Source organism: Parasteatoda tepidariorum, chromosome 2, assembly GCF_043381705.1.
Source record: "Parasteatoda tepidariorum isolate YZ-2023 chromosome 2, CAS_Ptep_4.0, whole genome shotgun sequence".
Lineage (NCBI taxonomy): Eukaryota > Metazoa > Arthropoda > Arachnida > Araneae > Theridiidae > Parasteatoda > Parasteatoda tepidariorum.
Genome location: NC_092205.1, coordinates 30,940,597 through 30,965,582, shown reverse-complemented (window position 1 = coordinate 30,965,582; position 24,986 = coordinate 30,940,597). Strand labels below are relative to the sequence as shown.

The 24,986-nt window shown below is 30.5% G+C and overlaps 1 protein-coding gene across 1 annotated transcript; it reads right to left on the bottom strand.

Moving 5' to 3' along the window:
- Positions 1-23,785, bottom strand: LOC107454954 (EF-hand domain-containing protein 1). Its single transcript, XM_016072319.3, has 12 exons — positions 23,605-23,785; positions 20,730-20,945; positions 19,399-19,548; positions 16,779-16,919; positions 15,548-15,778; positions 12,813-12,933; positions 10,723-10,940; positions 8,417-8,557; positions 6,244-6,541; positions 4,103-4,163; positions 967-1,130; positions 1-195 (listed from the first exon to the last, which is right to left on the bottom strand). Exons 1-11 carry the CDS (start codon positions 23,653-23,655, stop codon positions 968-970), a joined length of 1,791 nt encoding a protein of 596 aa, XP_015927805.2. The 5' UTR covers positions 23,656-23,785; the 3' UTR covers positions 1-195; position 967.
- Between the last annotated feature and the right edge of the window lie 1,201 nt (positions 23,786-24,986).

Below are 24,986 nucleotides of genomic sequence, written 5' to 3'. Positions count from 1 at the left end.
TACAGTTGTTAGACAATTTTTATTATACATTTAAAAAAAGAATTAACATTTATGACTTTTATAAATCAAGAGTTCAAACAAAAAGAATTGAGTAAAAAAAATCATTCATGAATAAATATCCAAATGCTGGTAAAAGCACCTTTCTCACTCCATTCATGTGGTTTTGTTGTTGCAATCTGTGCACATGTCCAATAGCTGTAAAAGTTTTAATTAAAAAAAAAGTGAATTTTCTAACTTTTAAAATACCTGCCAAATTTTACTCTTTCCAATATTATTTTCTTAAGTTTCTTCACCATATTATTTTACATTTATACATAAGTTCAATTTATTTATGGTTGTGATGGTCAAAATAATCTTAAATTAAATTTATAAATTCGAAATATGAGTAGATAAAACTTCCGTTTTGCTACCACTTTATTTATAAAAATAACATTTTATGAAAAATTTATGCGATTACTTTTTGCGTTTATGTGATTACTTCATATTTATCATGATTATGTTTTACACCAAAATTTGGCTTTTTTTGACAACTGTCAAAAAGGGGTTTTTGACGTGAAGGTTAAAATCTTGTCAACTCTGTAATTGGTCCAAAATTATAAACTACAACATTCACCCTTGCTGTAATTAAAACTAAATATTAAGTTATCAGATTTCATCCTGCTACCTTGATTAACAGCAATTCTGAATTAAAGATTTCGAATTTGAAACAGTTTTTTTTACCTAGGAATAAAATTTAAACTAAATTTTTTATGCAACAGTATTTCTCTTTTCGCGTGCAAACGAAAAAAATTCACTTATAAAATGCTATAATTAAAAGTGAATAATTTTGAAAACTTAAAATCAATTTACCTAGTGAAGAGATGTCTTGCATTCTTTTATGAAGGTTAATTTCTCATATTTTTCAGTTTAAATTTTTATTATGTTTATATTGCTATCAAAAGAGAAATTATTAGCGTGCATACTCACACTAAAATACTTGTTCTACTGGCATACCAGAACAATGGCATTCGTCCTTAATTATTTCTTTTTGTTGCACATCAGATGCTGGGTATAAGCAGTTTGGTAATGGATATGGCGTTGACCCATAGTTTTCTATGACATTCTTTTTCATGAATTCGTTTTTTTCAGACCTGTAAAAAATTAATGTAGATGGATTTATTTTACTTTCCAAATATTTAATACTAATTTTCTTCGTCAAATTAATACCTAAAAACAAAGTTTTGATCTTTAATATTTTCTCTGTACACAAGTAGTAGTAGTTAATTTAATGTCGCACTAGAGCTGCACAATGGGCTATAGGCGACAGTCTGGAAAACATCCCTAAGGATGATCCGAAGACAAGCCATCACAAATTTAATCCTCTGCAAAGGGGATGGCACCCCCGCTTCGGTAGCCCAACGACCTGCACGCGAAGTCGAGCACTTTACGGTAGAAGAGTTTAACGAGAACCAATTCCGCACACCCTCAGTCCCTACGCAGACTGATCCAAGTGGCCGCACACTGACCGCAGCCAGTGATGCATGACTTCGGTGATCTGCTGGGAACCGTGTCTTAACGATCAGTCCACTGCGGGACCTCTGTTAATGAAAAGTACACATTATGGGTCGCAAATTTATGATTTAGTGCGAGGAAAAAAAACAACGTCGTCGAAATTTTTAGAGTCGCTACCGTGGATAGCGAAACTTAATAACACCAGAATTATTTTGACTAATGGAGAAATGTTAATTAGAAACGCTTTTCCCTTTCATTGGGCAATTAAACTGATTTTGATATTTTCATTCTGGCCTTCCTTAAGTAGTAATTAATTACTTTTCAATAATTTTTCCCTTCTTTGTGACTTTATGTACAGACTGATTTGTGACTTTAGGTACAGACTTTTTGACACAATATTTAATATATATTTAAGGCAGTGTTTCGGAACTGCTGAAAAAGTAATGTCACTGATTTTGTTGTGAAGCTTGTACGCGTTCAGCTCACTCATGCCAGTTGTAATCACTAAAGGTAGTTGTTAGTCATCGCTGACCATCCAAAGAAAGAGAACATGTATTTTCGTGTTTTTCTCTGCAAGTTACCAAACACAAGGTGGCACAAAACTGGAAAAAGTCTGGAAATTTTTTTCATGTAGAAAAATCAGTTTGAGGTCCTTAAAATCGAATATTGGACTTATAAAAAAATATATTGTTTATTTTCCACTCGAATAGCAATAAGTGCTTTGTAATATTTTTTCTGTTTACGAATATGGCGTAACCGAAGCTAACGGTTACAAAAATTAGGGATAAATCAGTCTGAAAAAGTCAGCAGTGTTCTTGGCCATCCGGCATGCTGCACACGATGGATTTCATTCAAGCTTTGTGTGAAACAACGGTGGAAACTTTTCCGTGCTAAAGGTGGCATTTTGGTGATGCTTGTTTATAATGTTTTCTATTTCTTTTCCTAGCAGCACCACATGATGTGTAGATCATTCGCTGCAGTGTATAAACAATCCGCACAGACCCACAAGGAATAACAACAAATAAATAAAAAAAGTGTAAAATCATTAAAACATTCGAAATACAAAACTACATTAAATAGAATATTAACAATAGAAATATAAACAGTAAGTTAGTAGTGTCTGCAGCTGTTCCCTAGCATTCCAGTATCTGTCATAGATGTTGCCAGCAACTGCGGGTCAAACCCTAAGATGCCCAGCATTCAATGGGGAGTCTTCCCCGCATAAGACACAGTTTGGATCGGGAAAGATCTTAAGTCTATGGAGGTGAGCTGCAAGGCAGTCGTGTCCGGTTTCCAACCTAAAAGCAGCAACCGCATTGGGTCTCGGGTGATCAAGGATCTTATTCATAACGTCTACCGGTGATATAAAGCTTTTCTAAAGACAGTTAAGAGGCTCGCACCGGAAGGTAATCAACGAAATTGTAACACATGTGATTAAGTTCTTTAATTCAATCCGACATAAGATTGTGCGCTTAATGAGACGGTCAGTAAACATGCGAAAAAGTCCCAACTACGCATCACGGATGATTGGAAACATAACCTTGGCCTTCTTGACCATATTTCGTCCGATGCAGACTATTTCCCAACCTCTCTTTAGTCTCCACGTGGCGAAGTCTTGTTACTATCCTTGAGATGAGCTTGACTTGCTCCCAGGCTTTAAACACCTTTCTAAAGGTACATACTGTAACTCCTTCGATACCTGGAAATTTCACTGGATCCGTTTTGTAAAGCTGTTTAAAGTCATTTTAATTTGTTACAACTATCCGATCAACACGTTTCTTAATCAACTCAGTGACATTTCTTTTCGAATAAATCTTGTAACTTGACTACATATTTTCTGCGACTTACAAATGTTCATGGATGTTTATTGACAGTTTTGCACGCCATGTCGGAAAAACAAAAATTTATTGCAAAACTCATAGTTACAGATTAAACTTTTCATAATATTTGAATGGAGAATGTTTCAGTATTGAATAAAATCCTTACCGCCCTCGAGAAAGCTGAAGTTGCGGGTATAACCAGATTGACTGCCGCAAATTTTCATTAAAATATTTAGTTCGTAACAAATTCTTTTTCATTTTTTTAAAAAAAAAAAAGATTTTTTTCCCCGAAATGTTGAAGATAGAAAAAAAAATTTAAGAAACATTTTAATCTTCTTCACTCTCCTTTTGAATATTAAAAAAAAAATTTAATTGAAGATTTAAATTTTAAATAGCTTTAAATATACTTAGTGTCAAGATTAAATCACCAGCGTCTGAAAAACCGTTGCCTGAGCACAAATTTATGTAAAATATAACCTTTTTTTTTCTCGTTTGATTTGAATATTTAAATTTTTGTGGACCCCTGCTTAATATTACATTGTTAGAATGTTGTGTCAAAATCTCGATCTTGAAAATACTAATTCATTGCCTGTTTCCTTCGTTATGAGTTAAAAATAAACATTTTTCACCCTTAAAAGTTCCTTAAAAATGTATTTTTCTGTAATTAAATCTAAAAATAATTTAATTAATAACTTTATAAACTTCTACAAAATAGAGTTTTATAGCGCCGATTAATTCTTAAATTATAATGGATTTAAGTAATTAACTCAGCAAATGAAAAACATACTTACTCCAGCCCTAAAACTTGTTTTGATAGATTAAGAATTTTTCTATGACTTTCTATTTGCTCTTCTAAAAATAAAAGAATTTTAATTATTTATTGCGTTTAGTCAAAAAGTATACATATACGTATATCTTACTATATATAAAAATCTAATGGTGTCGCAGTTTCCATTATTGTCCATGCGTTTTTATTGGCAGGGAAATCACGTGGTAGAATCCAATTTTTCCACATTCATTTCCATATTGTTTTGGTTGTCATCAGCATAAAAATCATAAAGGTATTGTTTTTCTATAAATATATTTAAAGTTATTTTCATGTACTACTATTATTTCGCTTTTAATTCTTGAGTTCAAAACGAAGATAGTTGTTTTTTATTATAATTTAATTCTGCGCTTAGAAAGGTGGTCTAATCTTATAAAACGTTTTGCAATCATTATTTTTGTGCAAATAACATTAATATACTATTATAAATTACAGTTAAAGAGATGTGTTAAATGATTTAGAACTTAACGTTCAGCTTCATACACAATGAGATGCAAGCAAAAATAATATTTAATATATCCACCAGTTTGGTAAGCGAAAATATTAAATTACGGTTTCGAACTCATCAAATTTATTTAAACAATGCAATGTTATAACAATATAAATGTTATTTTAAAAAATTATTACTTAGAGAATTACTTCTGTTCACCAATAGATTTAAATAGTTATAATACTAATAGATAATATTTAGACGTAAAAAGTAGAGGCACAAACGTAAGCAAACAGAATTCCTTTTAGTACATATATGTAAAGTGAATAATTTTAACTTTATTAGAAAAACTCTTTTTTGCCTAGAAGCAACAATTATTGCAAAGCAATCATCGGGGTTGGTGAGTGGTAGCGAACAGGGGGCTTAGCCCCTAGTGGGTGTGTGACAAATTACCGCAAGCGAGTTTGAAAACCTGTTTTAATAACATCTAAGGCCATTAAAAAGACTTCTACGGAGTTGAAAGGTTTTTAACGTTTAAGGTGATAGACGAAAATTTGTTTAATTTTAAAGGGTAGGGAAGGTTTCGGTTAATATTCCTGTTAAAGACAAGAATTTCATATTCGGTTCTAAATAAACTAGTTAGGTTTCAAAATATATATTCTTTTTAATTTATTCTCTTTTTTTTCCTAAGGATAGTTTAGAATAAACATCGGTGTAAAAAATTTAATTTATTAGTCACGAAGTTATTATTAGTAATCGGATTAATCAGGATAATATGTTGAAGAGGTGTGTGCCTCTGCCCGGTATAGCCTACAGTGATTAGTATATATTTTTTTAAATAAGAAATAGGAATGCCATAGCCCAGTACTGATATTTTTAAGGTAAAGTGCAAATTACCTTAAACTGGTTTTATTATAATAATAACCATCTATAATTAACAATAACAAAATAAGCCCTCTAAAGGGAAATTTGTATTTTAATAAAAAAAAATTGATTTATGGAATATTTTCTTTGATCATAAATTTTGTGACATACGTAAAAAAGGGACTGCGTGCGTATTAGTCACTACTTTCAAGACCCACCGCCAAAAATGGGACAAACTAACAACCCTTGTCACTCTCACCTGATTTTATCTAGGTTAAATAATATCATCTAGGTGGAATGGTATCACCAAATTTGTTGATTTTTAAATTTGCTGATATTTTTCTACAGTATTATTTTTTTATATATATAAAGCTGTGGTGATTTTTTTTTTTTAATATTTAAGTTACATACTAAAGAAAAAAGAAACGTGAAAGGAGCACAAATGAAAGTACATAAATTGACATACTATAGTTTCAGTTCCATAAGCAAGAACCTTCCTCAGTATCTAAACGTCAAATGAAGGGTAAAGAAGTTGACACAGAGTTGATTTCTTTAACTTCTTTTGACGTTCACTGAGGAAGGCTCTTGTTTTTCTTGTTCACTTTTTTTTTTCTTTAGTCTACATAGCATCTTTGTTGGACTTGAGTTAAATATCTGTCTGTTATTTAAGTCTGGAGAATTCCAGGTTTGAAATATAGGTTTTGTTTCTGGCTGGTCTAAGGCAAAAGCACTCAAACTGTATCCCCCGTGGCGATAGAGCTTCAGTGAACAGTTTTCTTACAATTAAAAAAATACAGAAAGTATTTGTAAACCTGTATAAATTTCAGGATGTTGTTCCATAAATGCCAGTACAAATTTATCAGCATCCATAAGTTTGAAAAATTTCCCAGCTGCTCGAATTTCTGCTCCAATAAAAAAATCATTAGCTTTGTAATACGTAGGTTGTGCTGATGAACTTGAATGTTGTTTGGGTAGCTTATTCCTTTTCAAAAATGCTCCACCAGGAAAGCCAGAGTTTGGTATTGCTTCTTCATTTATAGTTACTGTGTCGTCAGAAGGAAAGAACGTTATTACAAATTCTCGAGAAATGTCTTCCTTTATGCTTGTTATCTGTTGAAATAAAATACAAAAGCTTTTTAAGTTCTAAATTGCGTTAAGTGAGATTGAAGTAAACTTAAGAGTGAATATCTTTAACGGAAATGAAAAACATGGGAACCAAATATTTTTATTCAATCTAAAAAATAACAGCTATTAGTTATAATTAAGGCCCGGATTTTGATGACATTTGCATTTTTGGACATTTTTTGTTTTTTGGAGCATTTTTTTAGATTTATAGGGCATTTTTCTTTAAATTTTGGGGCGTATTTTGTATTTTTTAAAGNATATCTTTAACGGAAATGAAAAACATGGGAACCAAATATTTTTATTCAATCTAAAAAATAACAGCTATTAGTTATAATACTTCCATGTAGCAGAAAAGTAAATGACAAAAAATATTCTTATATATTTGGCATTTTTGTGTAATAAGCAGGGCTGCCAACTACTGAGCTTTTTGTGAAATATCTTACAGAGTGGTGGCAATTTAATTATTAAGTTTTGTTAATTTTACAAACATTTTAAAAGCTTCACCACGAGAGGCCTGAACTTGAACTGGGGTCTGGTACAGTGCACCTGTCCGTACTTTCATCTGAAGGTGTGCCCGTGGGCGCCTGGAATATTGACGATGTGAAGAATAAATAAATTCCACAGAAGGTTATGCGATCGTCATGAGTGGATTGTCTTGGAAGAGGGGAGAAGGGATTGGAGTAGTGAAACTAGCTCCTCGTCTTTGAGGAGTTCCCGCATCTCGCTGAAGATGTGCAGGAATCGTGTAGCTGAATTGGCAGCACTCCGGTGTTGCTTTTTCTTCTAGGCAATCTTCCTCTTGGGTTTAGCCTGAAAAACAGGCTGAGTGCTCTCCTTTACAGTTGATGCAGGTCTGAGGCTCGCTGTAGGGCTTCGTGCAGAGGTAAGAAAATTCAATACGTATCAGATACTTGTCTTCTCATCGAATAAATTCGAAGCTGAGAGCCTGAACAAATCGGGGTTCCATGTGAACTTTTGAATCATTTAAATGTAGTGGTGTGAGAAATAACTTTAAATCGAATTTACAAAACAGCGATATCATGAACTTCGCTATCACTAGAAGAAATTTACCCAAAAAGCGTAGAAAGTTGGCAGTCCAGAATAAGCTACATATTGTTGAATTTGTAAAAATGCGTATAATTTTGTAAATATTATTTTAAGATGAGGCTAAATATTTCAGACGGGCCCTAAAAAAACAATTTAATTAGAAAATTTACAACAAAAAAACGTGCAATTTAGAGAGTAAATAACGCCTAATCCATTTCTTGAGTGAAATTCGGTTTGTCGACATTTTTACCGACGTGACGACAATATGATAGTTCTGAAAAATTCGAGTTTCTAAACAATAGGACTAAAACATCACTGGAAATCAGCTATCGGTACAACCAATAGGAATACGTTTCTATTACAATGTAATGTATTGCAATGTAAGGAATTGTCCAATGGGAATAATGTAAACGGTAATTGATTAAATGATAGTGGAACACTGATCTAATTAAGCCGATTCGAATGATCTGACATGCTGTAGAAACATTGTTTTATTGTTTCCCCATTCAACAATGCCACCTTTTGATAGTTTTTAAATCTTTGTGAGAATAAATAACTTAGTTCCCTAAACAGAACACTGCAACGCCTTTTACTTATCTAGAATTGATTTTTAAATTGTCAGTTATTTTTTGGGACATCTAATAAGGATCATTCGATAAGTATATTAATTGTTAATAAACTCCAGCTGTAGTTATTATTTTCAGATTTCATTGTGTCTGGATAAACAGCAAATGTTTTTTTTTTAATATGATTATGCAACAGGTTTCTTTTCTATATCTTCCACAATTCTAAAAGAAGATTCCAATTTCTTACCAATTTAGCTTTATAACGCAATGCGATTCCGCTATAATGCTCCTCTTTCTTGAAATCTTTTCTAGGTGGCTTGGGTACAATTGATAAACAATTTTGTAAAGAGTCCTCCCATCCACCGATACCAGTATGAGGTGGATATATCTGAAAAACACATTTTTCTAAGACATTTATGAATCTATTAAAGATTATTAAACAGCAATCTTTTAAAGGGATTCATAAATTAATATTTACAATATATTTATTAAAAGAATATGTATAAATAATACATTTACACGAAACAATAATGCATTTAGTTAAAAACCTTACTTACTTTATTCTATTTATTTTTTAATAACAGAGTTGAATATTGCAATGTTCCATTTCAAGACTAAATCTGTATTAGGAAATTTCCCTTTTTTTGCCAACTGAAATAGTAATTGATCTATTCTAATAAATAATTGTTATTGTTAGCCATTTTGTTTGTATGTTTGATATTAATCTCTGATATTTTTATTTTTTACAGTACTATTTGATTTGTCAAATTTATTTAAAATTGGTTCAATGTTAAGCTAATTTTCTTTATAAAAATGGAGCTTAGAGAGTGATGAACCGTGTCATCGAAATGAATACAGAAGAACAGTTTTATTCATGAACTAATTTGAGTTTATGACATTTCCAAATGAAGGAGTGTATTTTTATGGGGGCTTTCTCTGTTAGCTATAGCCACCAAAAGCCTGGAACTGTTAGAGCAGTTCTTTTTTTATTGCTTTGTGGTCTGTACAGGTTACGTTCCCACCATTTTTTCCCTAGAACCTCCCGCTGATGACATTCACATATGTTTCAAAAATACAATGTTTTTCAAGGTTACGTCATGAAAATTGATTTTGCAATTTGTTTATAGACTAATGAAATATAATTGTAAAAATATAATTAAATAACGGAGTTATCATTACAGATGTAATTTCTGAAAATTCATTACTGATGTAAATTCTGATGTATCATTACTGATTTTGATAATTTAAAATTAATAATTAAAATAATAATAAAGTAATTTCTTTATAATTAAAATAATTTTTAGATCTATATCTGACAACATTTCGAAAAAATTAGAATTTCGAAAGAAAAGAAAAATACTCGTATTATGTTCATAAACAAAAATGAACTTTCCAGCACGTCAAATTTCAACTCCGTAATTGCATTTCTGCGGCCTGCAGAGTAATCCGCATGGTATTTTTTACCGCAAGTTTAACTGTTAATTATTCTCGAATTAACTATTGGATGTTATTCCATCTCACTCCCTGTACTTTTTTCTAAGCACCATCGTAATTTTATAAGTTTTGCGCAGCAAAACAAAATGTGAACATCCGGAACATCGGCTAAGCATACGAATTTCTAATAAAGAGAGAAAATTCCTATCTCGATTTTCTATTAATAGAAATTTTTAGCAGCTTCCTGATAAAATTTGACTCTCTAAATTTAATACAAATTTTTATGAAGAAAATTTTCATTCTCATTAGCTTTTTAAATTAGAATTTCTGAAGCTTCCTAAAAACTCTTAAGAAGAGGAAAATCACTAAGAAAGTTTCTAAGAAGCTTCCGAACATAATAGTTTAAATAAAGAAATTGAAAATGGCTATTTTTTATTGAAAAATTGTATTAAAAAATTAATTAGACATAGTGTTCCGTAATGACCGTCCTTAAACATTAAATTTTAGAAATCTTGTAGAAAAGAAGGTGCTTATTGAGAATTACAAATTAATATTTAAGTGTATCTCATCCAAACTCTGACCTCTCATTATTAAAGTCATTAAAAGTAAATTAAGAATTAAAACTATTCAAAACTTATAGAAAGCCTCCTGGGCCGAAGGATTGTAATGACGTCAAACGCTTTGGATCGTATAGATTACGGATATGAACCAGACCGTACCTCCAGGTGAATCTGTGCGCCGTTTTTCTTTAATCTGTTTTTTAATATTACATATTATAAGCCGCTCTTTGAAACCATGTATGTGAATCAATAAATATATAAAACCAATGTACTTTTTATGAGTGCCGTACACATTCAACTTTTCTAGAAACAGCCTTTAAGCTTTATCCTCCTATGAATTCTTTGAAGATTATTTTAATTCTTCTTCAATTGATCTTAATAGTGAAAGTTTGAATACTTTTTTTACTGTTGATATCTTAGTTTGCGATTCCAAATAACTTTTTCCGTAATTTCTACAGGAATTCAATGAACTAAGAGTGGTCAGTACAGAACACCCGGTATGTAGAAGATATTAAATTATAAAAGTGTTATTCGTTAAAGTAGAATGAGTAAAAATTACCACTGGAACTGGAGGCTTTGGCTTTTCTGCTACCCTTATGGACTGCATATCGTCTATGCCATATTGAACTTTGTAGAAATACCTGGTGAAATCGTCACAATCGTAGAGAAATATATTTTTTCCCAAAATGGTTATATCTTTTCCTGTGCGAAGATCTTTCGGATCAAAATATGTGAGATCGTCATCTTTGATTTCCAAATAACCGAGTGGAAAATTTTCTGTAAGCCAAGTTTTTTTAGTGTTATTTTCAATAGAAATAAAACAACTATACATTATTTTCTGCTAACTGAACATACAAATAACTCTCAATCCATACTTAGTTAGAGGTTTATTCTTCAAATGAGACTATTTCACAAACTTTTATTTTAAAGAAATTTAAAAGTGTTGCTAAACAAGTATTACTAATCATCATAAGTTTGATCATAGAGGTAATCGTAATTGATGATGAACAACATTTAATAGAAATTGCCGCAATAACGTTAATTGCTTACAATTGCAATATCTTAGTCATATAATTATTAGAATTTATACCAAAAATATAATTTGATGTCAAACCATTAATGCTGTGGTTACTTGTAATCAAGTTAGAGATTAAAATTTTATCATTTTCTGTTATCAATTACAACTGTAATCGATGTTATGCAACTGGGTATTTACAAGAAAAAGTAAAGTTATTTTTCCTAATCATGTGATTTAAATCAGATTTAAGTGGACACCTGTAGGCGACGTCATCGTGTGGGTCGAACTGGATTGGCATCTGAATTGACAAATGCCACAATTTACCTACTATTACGTCACTTGCGGGTAACCGATTGTAATGGCTGCTCAATTGCCAATCCTGAGAATTGCTTACTTGCATCTTTTCAAGTATCCCTAGCTCATCTCATCTTAAGCCTTGTTTATTGTCCGATCTTACTATAAATGCAGGGTAGGTTTCTGCTCCCATTTACTTGAAAGTGGTAGATGTTTTCAGGTTGCTTTGCTTTGATCATCCAACTGCTCATTTATCTCTTACTGAATAATCGAAAACTCTTAAAACACATTGGAGTTTATTGGTATTTATTATCTTTTATATTAAATTTAAATCTTTTAATTTAAAATTCCTTAAATATTTAGCTATAAATATTCTCGTTTGTGGTTTAAATTTTATATTCTGACCACTAAATTGAACTATTAAAAGGAAATCGATAGTTCGCTTAACACCACAATCATTCAAAACACGAGAAAGAAAGATGCAAAGACGAATTGTTATGGAAAGAAGAGGAACTCGTTCTATTTTTTTTTTAAGTCTGTTAACACTACTGACTTGATTATTGTTCCAGATTTTGGATCCACAAGAGATTAATTTTTGTGTACTATTTTTATCGGTGCACATAGCTTACTGACAACACAAGGCATTTTTTGAAATCTGAAAATAGTCAGCAATGAAGCCAGTAAGTGAGTCATCAAAGATAGAGAAAAAATTGACGCGTTTGACTGAACTGAGACTATCATTTGAGGGTTTGTTTAATGGCACAAATATTGAACATTCCAGAAAGTTCCGTTCACGAGATTGTTATAAACTTGTTCATGAAAAAAGTGAATAAATGTCTTGCCACTCTTCCTTTCTCGCTGCGAAGTCCCTGAACAATTCAAAGGTATCAACGATTTACTAACGCCTTTCAGTCTGGATTTGTCTCTCCAGTTTTTTGTCTTTATTCTTGCCCTTGAAAATTCCCACGTTGACTAAGTCCTGTAATCTAGCACGCCTAGAAGTATCTTCAAATGCCTGGAAATGTTGCCGGAAGTAAGGTATCGACATAGGAGCTTAATTTGAAGCTTTGAATGTGCTATACCGATCAAATTAACAAATGTTTAACAATTGTTCACAGTAATAGTTGACATTACCGTTTGGTCAAATCCTTTGAAAAAGCGGAAGGATGGGATATTCTAAAATTTCCTTTTATTTATTTATTCTATCCGAATCAACAAAATGAGTGAGAAAACTTCTTAGGTATTTCTCATAGTTATAATAACTTACATGATAATATAACACAATAACTTACATTATAACTATAAACTTACATGAGAGCTAAATTCTAATTGATTACCTGACAGTTTATCCCTGTCGATCGGTATCTTTTGTTTCTTGACTACTGTTTTGAGGGGGAGTCTACCATTATTGGGTGCATGGTTTTCTAATAACTCCATTGTATCGTCTGCTAAATAGTACTGAAATTAAAATAATAAATTATTTATATTTTTAAAAATATTAGAACTTCTATTTAAAAAAATCTTTAATTTCCACTAAGTTCACAGAACAAAAATTTAATCCTTTTTCGTATATTTTATTATAAATGACTTCGTGATACTTTGGAAGAATTTTTTTTTAAAAATTATTATTATGAATTGGAACCGCTTACTGGAGTGGCTGCTAACATGAACCAGCCTGCTACTTTTAACATATTCTATATGTTCAGATGATGCTTTTTAGTCTACCTCTTCATAATAAGTTTTCTGTTGATAGTTCGATTTTCTTCAAAAAAACGCTTGCAAAGTTTATCGAACTGAAATTATATGTGTTTGGTTTTGTGGACACTTACACTCCATTTTACATCCCGCTTAGCATGCGATCATATTCTCAGCGTGTGGCAAACTGGCAGCGATGATGCTGCATAACCTTCCTAACCAAATCTTGAGTTCCTGATATCTGACTCTTAGTTAGAGAGTTACGACAATTGCTTCAAAATTGTGCGTAACAGCTGCGTTGAGAAAGATAATGAAATGGTTATCACACTTGGTGACGCTTTTCTACATTTTCCCCAATCTCTTTTTTTTCCCTTGTGTTGGGAACATTTAACTTTCTCTGTGATTTCTATTGGTATTTTAATTTCCTTTTTAGTATCATGAGATGTTTAAGTCGAAGATATGTTTAAATAAAAATGAAATTAACAGCATTTGAATTAAAGGAGTAAATTTTTCATAACTTTACAAAAATTAAATTGGTAAAAGTTTTTTTTTATTATTATTATTTTTAACAGCATAATTTTTTGTTACTTAAATAAATATTTTCATCATAATATAAATAACATTTTTACTTAATTATTTGTTTTTTGTTAACTTAATTTAATTTTGATGTCTTTGCGATGGAATCTAGATAGATGAACGTTTGCATCGATGGAATCTTGCAGTCAAAAGCTAGATCACTTTCCGACTAGCTAGAACACTTAAGTCAGTACTAAAGCTACGTGCCCAATGTCAATGCAAGATTCAATGATTTTTTCGCCGCTACCAGCAGAACTTATCACGCTGTTACTGTCAAAGAGAATTTTCCGTCAATTAAACTTTTCAGGCGGCTTTAAGACTGTCTAGAGCACTCAAATTTAAACTGAAGCTCTATGTTCAATTACAATACTATTTGCAATCATTTCGCGACCCTTATCAACAGAAATTATTGCCAAGGTAAACTTATCACTTGTCGAATTTCCGAACGCTTTCTGATTAACTAGAGTGCTTACGTTTGAAGAGTCTGATGAAAATGTGTATTTCAATCCTTTCCAAAACAATCAGAATTAATCACCATATTATTGCAAAGTTGACCACATGAGTGCTGGTTAGAATTTCGTCCACTTTCCGAAAAAATGGAGTGTTTAAACCTGTTCTAGAGATCTGAGACCGATGACAAATTAAATAACAATTATTTCCTGCTAACTTTGTCACAAGCAAATTTTATAGTCATATTATTTCTACAATAAATTCATAGTCAATCGAAATTCCAACAACTGTCTGATTAACTAGAGGGCCTACATTTTAAATTAAGCTCTGTAATGGATTGCATCTCAAGTTTTCATTTTCTCCTGATCTCTACAGGAAGATTTTTCATATCACCAAAAGGAATTTGTCTTCAATCTGAATTTCGACTACTAGTTAAAGTGTTCTTAAATTAACTAAATACTGACAGATTTCAATTATTTCTTGACCTTTATACGCATAATTCAGATTGTCAAGTGAAATTTATCAGTAATCTGAATTTTGACTTTTTTTTAGAAAAAGTTTATTTCGGTAAATTTTGGCTCTCAACCAATCAGAGAATGTTTCACATATGTCGCAACTCTCTAACGAAATTAAATGGAAGGAACTTCAGTCAAATCCAGAGGCCTAGGTTACATATGATATAAAATTATGCTTTCATGATTTCTTTAGGAGTGACCAATTTTTTTGTCCGGTGAGCTTATGAAATGTGCACTAATTTTTAACTGAATAATGAAATGGCAGCTTTTTTTTCCCAAAAAGTAACGCCTGTAATTACTTTGACTTCAAAAACCTATCTTAAACATGAAATTTTAATTTTTATTAAAAATTATATAACCGCAAATTGAGTATATCTTATTATATAACCCAATAAAAATAAATTTTAACAATGTAATCGAATAAAATCAAAAGCACATAAAAGTTTTTTTAGAAAACTTATGAAATACAATCGATACAAACAACTACTGATTTACAACTTTGTAGCTTATAAAATATATTTAGAACTTAGTAAAATGTTTGACACGAAATTTCGCTTCCCCCCTCCTAGACCAATCATATCGGGGGGAAAAATATACAATATTCGTTCTATTTTTATCAAAAATTAGCCTTAAATCCGGTAAAAGATTTTAATTGGATTTTATAGAATTTATTTTGTTTTGACTGAAAAAGCTAGTCGAAACAATTCCAAAGACTGACTTTTAGCTTCAGAAATTTATAATTATATAATAAAATATTAAAAAAAGTACTTTAAATACGCAATTAGAATATTTGCACGTTATTCAACTTAACATCAAAGTATTTAAATCAAAAGTACCTGGACAATAACTCGTCTCATGTCAGGCGGTTCATTGAGTAGATCTTTCCATATGCCATAGAATCTGAGAACTTTTCTGTCGTTAACAAGGAACTTGTATAACTTATCGTTGTCAATGTCTCTAGATATTACTTCGTGTCTTCCTTGCGCATTTATTTTCTGCTCAATGTATGGATCAGGTGGTATGGATTCTGGTTCATTAAGTTCAAGACCAGCATCGATTAGGTACTCCTTCCAGTTAACAAAGAGTAAATGAGTTATTCAGATTATATTGAAATTCAACGTGTTAGAAATTTAAGCACATATGAGCAGCAGTATTTATAGCTTTGGCTTAGTTAAACTTTTCCAGGTTGATACTTTTGCTTTTTAGTTTAAGGATTCATGACACATCATTGAAATTTATTTAAAAATGCATATATAAGGTAAAAAATAATAGGAGAGAAACTTATTTACATATCCCAACGTGTAATGCTTAACAAAACAAACAAACAAAAATTTTGCTTCTCAATAATATCTTCAATTCTTCAAACGTTGAATTCACTGCTCAAAATTGTGCTGAAATTTCCCAGCCATGCGTTTCTTTCCTATTATGTGGGGATAACTAACCAGTTTATTTTTTCCTGCAGCTGTAAATTCAGAAAATGCCGAAATTTACGGGCAGCGGGTAAATTCCTCAAGCAAAAACTTTCATAACCACCGAAAACTGGAATAAGAACCTCCAAAGTTATGCTTAATTTTTTAAATTTTTAACCATCATTTAAAAAATTACATTGCACGATTATTATTCTTGAATACGTGTTAAAATTTTTCGAAAAATCATTGTAACTGAAATTTTTTAAATCAAAAATAAAATAGTAAAATCACGAAATTTATTACTACTTTAAATATTAAAGGAAAACCTCCTACGAAAAGCGAGAGAAGTTGGCAAATATGCTCACGCATTACAATTTAATTAAAAATCTTAGTAACTTTATTGCATCTTAGAAATTTTTGATATATTTATAAAAGATCATGTATTAACAATATTCACGCTTACTATGTCAGAATCAAACATGATTTGTGTAGCTGTAGAATATGATCTTTTGCAAATTTTTGACGATATTTTCAATCCGCGTGATATTAATATTTACGCAAATCATCACTTTATAATTTTACAGAGAAAAACAAATTTACAAATATGATATAATTTTAAAAAATAATAAAATAAAACTAAGCATTAAATCGTCGTTACCCTTGTCCATTCGTCGCAATCAGTGAGATGAATGGAGATGCCAAAAACTCTAACATCTATCCCAATGTTCAAATCTTTCCACAAATATCGACGTCCTCTGCCTTTTGGGTGGGGAAATACCTGACGCTTCAATAAAGTTCCCTAAAGATTTATAACTTGTATAAAACATAAATCCCATTAAATAGCTATGAGAATGAAGAAATAAATAAAAGACTTTTTTTTTATTTCGAGTTCACTATCTGTATTTTTTAATTAGAGCAATTTACTGAACTTAGTAAAGACTGAGAAGTCCTCGAAAAATACATTTACCAATATTCATATCAATGATAGACAAATTATAAGTTGATAGATAAATTATTTCAAGGGATATATGCACTAATGTACAGTGCGCCAAAAAAAAAAACGGGCCACCCTGAATAATTTTTGATCTAATAATCGGATCTTTACTTTCTAGGACTCAATCTTAATCGTTCGAGTGGGTGACCTCAAATATGCTAATTAATTAGGGCAGATGATATTTATAAGTTACGAAATCAGATACTAAAACGTACTTTCTCAAAATAAACATACCCTTTTCTCAATGGATTCGGAGTTCTGACCCCCAAAATGTAGAGGGTAACAATCTTAAAAATATTGTTCCCATATCCACAATCTTGGAAGAATGGTTCTCATAGGTTAATCAGGAAAGAGATCCGAAGTTAGGAACACTTAATGTCAATTTCACTTTTAGCGTATTTCGTCATATCTCGAGAACTTTTTAAGCGAATTGAAAAGCTTTTGCACACAAGTGTAAGATTCGTTTATCCAAAAATAAATTTGAGTACATGTTTATTATATTTTTATTATTTTTTTAAAAAATAATCGAACAAAATTTTTAAACTTTTGATATACAATTTTTTGTGCCATTTTAGAGTATGTAATTTTACATGGCAAAATACAAAATTAGAGCGAAATTTGTTGAATAGTACCTGAGAAATAGAATATTAAATATACTTATAATTAATTATACCAATTTCATTGAAATTTTGTACTTTGCTGTATAAAATTACAAAAATGATTTAAAAATTTTATACAATTCAATCAAAACTTTTTCGACTGTTTTATTTAATAAAAAAATAATAAATATTTACTAACATTTATTTTGTGTATGGAATTATCTTTGAGTAAACAAAATTTATATTTGTGTGTGAAAGTTTACCAATTCGCTTTGAAAGTTCTCGAGATATGGTGAAATACGCAGAAAGTAAAATTAACGTTAAAGTCCAAACTTTTGGGATCTTGACCAAACTATGGGGTCCGTATTTCCCAGATTGCGGCGATCCTCTATAATTTGGTGATCAGAAATCTGAACCCGTTGACAAAAAAGTATGGAAAAAATATGTTTTTTCGGAAAGTATGTTTTTGTGTTTGATTTCATAACTAAAAATATCGTCTACACTAATTAATTAGCATATTTGAGGTCCCCCCTCTCGAATCATTTAGATTAAGTCCTAAAACGTGAAAATCCAATCACTAGATCAAAAGTTAATCAATGTGTTTTCCCCTCCCTTTTTTTTGGAGTAATATACCGAGTACATACATTCTTTACGTGAAATCATACAAATAATTTTCTTAAGCCCTAAAACCTTCTCATAATTCGCACTACAACATATGGTACAGGATATCCTAAATTAGGCTAACAGTTTTCAAAATTTTATTACAGCAAAACAATTAAGGTAAAAAAAATAATTCTTTCAGGGCAAAAATTTTACTCTACGAATCCTTGATTTTAGTTCTTTTTGTAACAGATGGCGCTGTCCATAATGCACGTCTAAATCAAAGAAAAATATTTGAAAATAACAAATATAAAATTTCGAAAACTTCAATGAGTAAATGTCACATTGTTTTAAAAATGTTCACCATTACCCATAATCCAAAAAAACTAAGAGAATAAAGAGCGACACTCAAATACTCGAACCCACAATCGCTTCACCAATATTCAATCCCACCATCAAACACTCATGTAACATTAAAACAATCCAACACATGCATCAAAACGCAACGGAAAACGATGGTCAATAGATTCATTGTGCCATCTCACTGCAAATTTTTCAACTGAAATCAGGAATTCCTTTTTCTGCTCAATGTATGGANACACAGCTGTGGGTTCACACCACTGTCGTTTTTATAAAATGGAATATTCTTACCCGGAACCATCTCAGGCATTATTTTATTTACTTATCGTCTAAAAATTGAAATCCCACATGGTTAAGGAAAAACATTTTATTCTCATCCGTGTCTTTATAATTTTGAATTTAATTGAAAAAACAAAGAGACAAGTGCCAGATCTGTTTTCGAGAAAGAAAAAAAACACGAAAACATTCTATAAATATCAAACTAAACTATGTAACATGTACCACTGGAAATGTGCCTTATGTCTTTGTTGCAGGCCAATGTATTGGCCTGCTTGAGATTCGAGCCAATGTCTTCTATTTGGTTACAAGTTTTACAATTGTGCCAGGGAACTTTTAATTTATTGTCGCAATAATATAATTAATTTAAGTTTAGTATATGTCCAACCGGTCTAGGGTCTAGCGTTTGTTTCTGTATTCTTTTAAACTAAAAACAGCGGGAAAGTTACCTGAACTAATCCACTATTGGCAATTTTTGGTTCAATAACTTCCATTGTATCATTTTGGAGATAATACAGGACATGTACTGGTCGAATTCGATACTTTTCTCTTGACCAGTCATCAACTTCCTCTCGCAAATATCCGACGAAACGAAGCACCTAAAAATAGTGAAAACATTTTTGCTAGAAATAAATAGAATCAAAATTTAAAAGATAATTTTTATGCAATTTGTATTATGAACAATCATAAAAAGAAGTACATTTTTATAACCTTCAATTACCATGTCGATTTATATTATATTCTTATAAGTAGAATAATTTATTTAAGTTTCCTTATTACATTTAGTGCTCTTTTATTAAAAAAAAAGGTCTTTTTTTTTCTTTGAAAAAATAAAAAGGCATTTTATTATTACCATTTATCTAGGAGAAATAAAACATTTATATCAACAAAAATAAGAATAAAAATATTACTTAGATTCTAGATTATGCCATTGAAATATGTCCCGCAGTGGACTGATCGTTAAGACACGGTTCCCAGCAGATCACCGAAATCAAGCATCACTGGCTGCGGTCAATGTGCGGATGGGTGACCCACTTGGACCAGTCTGAGTAGGGACCGAGGGTGTGTGGTATTGGTCCTCGTTAAACTGCTCTACCTTAAAGTGCTTGACTTCGCTGGCAGGTCGTCGGGCTACCGAAGGGGAGGTACCATCCCCTCTGCAGAGGATCAAAATTGTGATGGCATGTCTTCGGATCATCCTCAGGGATGTTTACCTGATCGTCTCCAATAGCCCATTATGCAGCTCTAGTGCGACGTAAATAAACTACAACAACAAAATAAATTGCAATATAGTAATTCAATTACTTACACTGAAAGAAGATCTCTTTAAAGTACATGCGCTCATCTAGTTTAAGTTTCGAGAGTTTAATTAATTATTTGTCTTTCAAGACAAACGAAATTTCATCTCAAAATTCAAAGCTTTGACATAGATTAGAAAAATTGCTAATCAACAAACATTATGTTTCATAGATTTATTATTATTTATTTTATTTTGCATAATTATTTTTTGAAAGGAAAGGAAATAGAAACAGGTACTTGTATGCTTTACGAGCACTTTCACAGAGTACGGTAAATTCAAACGCAGATTTACTAAGATTTTTTTTTCATTAAAACTTTTAAAGATTCAAAAATCCCTTAGAAGGCCCAAAAAAAATTTAAGAATAAATAAATAAAATTAATAAATAAAAAAAATGCTAGTGCCTTAATTATTTCACTAAAAATATCAATTATTGATTATAAAAGTTGAAATATTTTTTTTAAAAATCAAATTGGGAATTACCTTTTTGTCCATTGCCAGGTACTTAGGTAGTTTAATTTCCGTTGTTTCTGTTCTCTTAGGTCCATAGGTCAATCTGGTTAATGTCTCTCTGTCTAATGTTTTGTTTTGGGCCTCAAGAAGCGCTGCAGCAGTCTCGCTTGTTGATGATAAACTTGATTTTGATAAGGGAACTCCTTTGCTGTACACAAGGGTACTCGGAAATACATAACGATCTTTCTAAATTTAAGTATAATATTACCCATAAGAAAACATTGAAAAGTGGAAATAAATTTTTTATGTGTGTTTTACAATACCACTTTAATCAAATGAGAAAAAAAATAATAAATAAAAAAAAACTTTTTATAGATTCACTTTGGAAAACACGATTCATCTTCATTAAGATGGATTCTTAAAAAAAAAAACATGTATGGGAGCTGGCATAGGATTAACGTGGGCATTTAATGTGGATATTTCCGTTATTTAACACTCAAAATTTCACTATCAATTTTGGTAAATTGGCAAAAATTATCTAAATCTTTCATATGCAGTCGCATGAAAACACACTTTTCATGATTAAAAAATAAACTTTTAATTTGAATTTTAACTGCTGAACTAAATTAATAATAAAACATGCATCATAACTGAAATGTTCTTTATACTTTTTTTAGTTAACTTTTTCAATAAATACAAATTTATCAATTAGTTAATTTTATGAAAGGAATTATGGATATACAGGATATTCTATAATAACCAATAATAATTTATTCATTCAATTATTCAGTCTCTTTTTTTTTAATTAAAGGAATTGTGAATATACAGGATATTCTAAAATGACCAATCATATTTTATTTTTCTCCGAATTCTTGTCAAAAATAAAATTTAAGAAAATAAGCTAATACATTAGGGGTTACCAATTATCATCCAAGTGATGGGGGGAGGGGGGAAACGATACAAACACCAGTGAAGAATGCGGGATAGAACACATTGAAAAAGTTTGATCACCTGATGAAATTCGGAGACGTTTCTCAAAATCACTTATCAATTCATCTTTGCTTTTGTCGGAAATCAGATTTTTTATGCTTTTCCTACAATTTTCCTCAATAGTGATTTTGATGACATTTTTATTTTTATCGCTTAAATATTAATTTAAGATCCTCAATGCATAGGTTTTTTTTTTTTTTTTTTTTTTTTTTTTTTTTTTTTTTTTTTTTTNTTTTTTTTTTTTACTGAAGGATGATTAAAATATAGAATAAAGCGGATCATTACATAATACTTTGTATTTCGCTAAATAGCTAGTACTGAGTATCGCAAAGCATTAAAGTTCGAAAAAAATAGTAAATCTCAGAATACATTGCTGTGCACATATAAATCGCATTTATATGACTTTTTACACATTTGTGCCAACATTTCGTATTTTTTTCTTATAGGAAAGAAGGGAACCCCGTATTGATCATTCTTGGTAGAAAGCAAAAGATTCCAATCCCTCCTCAGGAAATCGATAGCATTCAGGGCCCCATTTAGAAATCAAGGAGCTGTTGGCATGACACAGAGAACTGTCAGGGGACTCTACTGATAGTTTTCTTGAACCATCTTGCTAGTATACAAAATTCATTTGAAAGATATAAGAGAAATGATGCATTCGGAGAATTTATATTAAATCCAATTTTTTAAAGTCATATTTCTAATTGCAAATTCTTAAATATATATATTATTTCAAAAAATCTAAGGGTCCTTTTAAATTTTCTTTCAAAATCTAAGGGTTCCTTAAAACTCCCGAATATCCGACAGTACGGAAGTCCGTGCTGGGAAATTGAAATCGTCGATTTACTGGGTGAACGTTTTCGGACATATTTGTGCGTACACGCAATTAAATAAAATTATTAAAAGAAATATATGGGAACTTTATATATGTGTTTTATCTTACTGTAATTCAGCTGATATTCACTTACATTTTCCTTCACAATTTTCCAAAAAAAAACAAAATCGCGTAATGTCTCACTTCACTATTTTGGTGTAAAGTACTAGCAACAATAGATAAATTTTGGTTCTTGTTGCTAGAGAATAATTTTTACACTACTTGGTGTTAAGTAGCAGCCACCAATTTTCGTATTGAGGAACGCTAAATTTATAATTACAGTAAGATAAAACACGCATAAGAGTTAGTAAAGTTATTTTTACGATACGTTAGCGAGAATACTTTTACGTTAGCGAGAATACTTTTTGATTTCTCTTTTGACAAGGATTCTAAAAATACATATTAAGTGAAGTTATCACGGAACATACTGTATAAATTATAATGTAAGATTATAACATAAGATTATTTACATTTTGTTCTTTTTGCCCAAACCAGAAAAGCAAAGAACCAATTTCTTTTAGTGGTTTCACCTGATTAAAAAAAAAGGTTTTTATTAAATATATTTTTAATTTAATGTTAAAAAATCATTAAATATGAATTTTAGATCAGCGTATTAATAATTAGGGTTCTGAAAAAATTTTACCGGGCAATATGGAAAAGTATAACTTCTTATTATTTCACATTTGTTATTAATATGGAAAATACCTACATATTTTATCGGTGGTACTATTTAAGCATATATTTGTACACAAACGGAGACGATTTCTATTTAAAATCAGTAGGAATTTTTTTTTAAATAAGTTCAAATAGCAAATTTATAATTACAAATTATCATAATAAACCCAATAACAAATGTTGAATAACTATGCTGTTTTATAATATGTATGTAAATTTTTAAAATTTTATAATTATAAAAATTATTCAATTAAAAAATATATAACTTTGTTATCGACATAAATTGCAAAACATCGAAAGATGTGGCGTTAATTTTTTGAAACAATATATGAAGAAAGGATAATTTTATTAAAATTAAATTGTTACCAGAAGATCTCTAAAGGAATACCCTGGAATAAGTGGTAAACTTTGACTCATGAGCGTAGTAGAAAGGTACTTTATACAAAATTTATAAGTAAAACCAAATCCAAAATATAACTGTTTTTATACTCCGATCCAGTAAAGATAGTTTACTTTGAAGTAAGTAAGTACTCTTAAGTCTCGAGTTTTGTTGAACAACTCTATCGTAATTCGTTGCTTAGCAACTGAAAATCCAAGACATAAGTTGAAGAATAATATTCGGTAGGATCAAGGCAGAACTAGATCCGTAACATGAAGTTCTGACTTATAGTTGGAGGAATAAAATATCGTTCTGTATTTTCATTTTTCATTATTTTTAAGTTTGTGATAGGTTGATGGCGATGAAATATTTAATATTAATGATAATATTTTAAGTAGATTACAGCTCTAGGAGCATAAAAATTATTTAGTTTAAAAAATAAAATTAAAGGGCGCAAAAAATCTTTATCGCATTCATTTTGGAAAATTAAAGCTCCTGAATTAGAGGAGCCTTCAGGAAAATGTCTATGCTTTATTATAAAAAAATTGATCACAAAATATTTAATTTTCATAGGTGTAAAAACTAACGATGGTCTAAAGAACAAGAATTGTAACTGATTTATCTAATTTTATTGAATAGCGTTAGTTTTTTAACAGCAGGATTTTTTTAAAATTTTTTTAGGCATTATTATTTTTTATTATTTATAGGACTTTTTTTTTTAATTTTCTACCATGTTTGTATAATTAGTTCATTTCACACACTATTACTTTTAAGTTTAGTTTTAATTTCTAAAGCATATATTATCTTGAATTGCAATCAATTGCAATGGCAATCATTACTTTACTTGGATTGATCCAGACTATAAAGGTAGCGTAATTACTCTCACTTTTATCATTTAAATCATTTAGTGAGTAATCATTTAAATGAAGAAAAAGAATGAGGAAGGAAAGCAAATCGAATCAGAAACAGCTTTATTGATACGCCGATCACCGACTCAACGTCGACTCAATGTTCAATAAGTTTAATTTTAATTTTAGAAACATATTATCATGAGTTCACTTGTTAGCAATCATTATCTTGCTTTAAATGGTTCATGCTGCAAAGGGTGAATAAATAAAGAAAGGAATTGGGAAAGAAAGGAAATTGAATCAAAAACAGCTTTACTGATACGCCAGTTGCCGATTTAATGCCGATGAATCACAAACCATGGCTAATAGCACATTAGTGTAGCTCTTGTGGGACTGTAACAATTATATCACTAATTCAATCATTCTCTTATCCATAAATAAGTTGATTCACTAATTAGCACAGTCACTTATTCAATTTTTTGCTTCTTTTTTCCTTATTATTTTCTTCTTTTATTCACTGG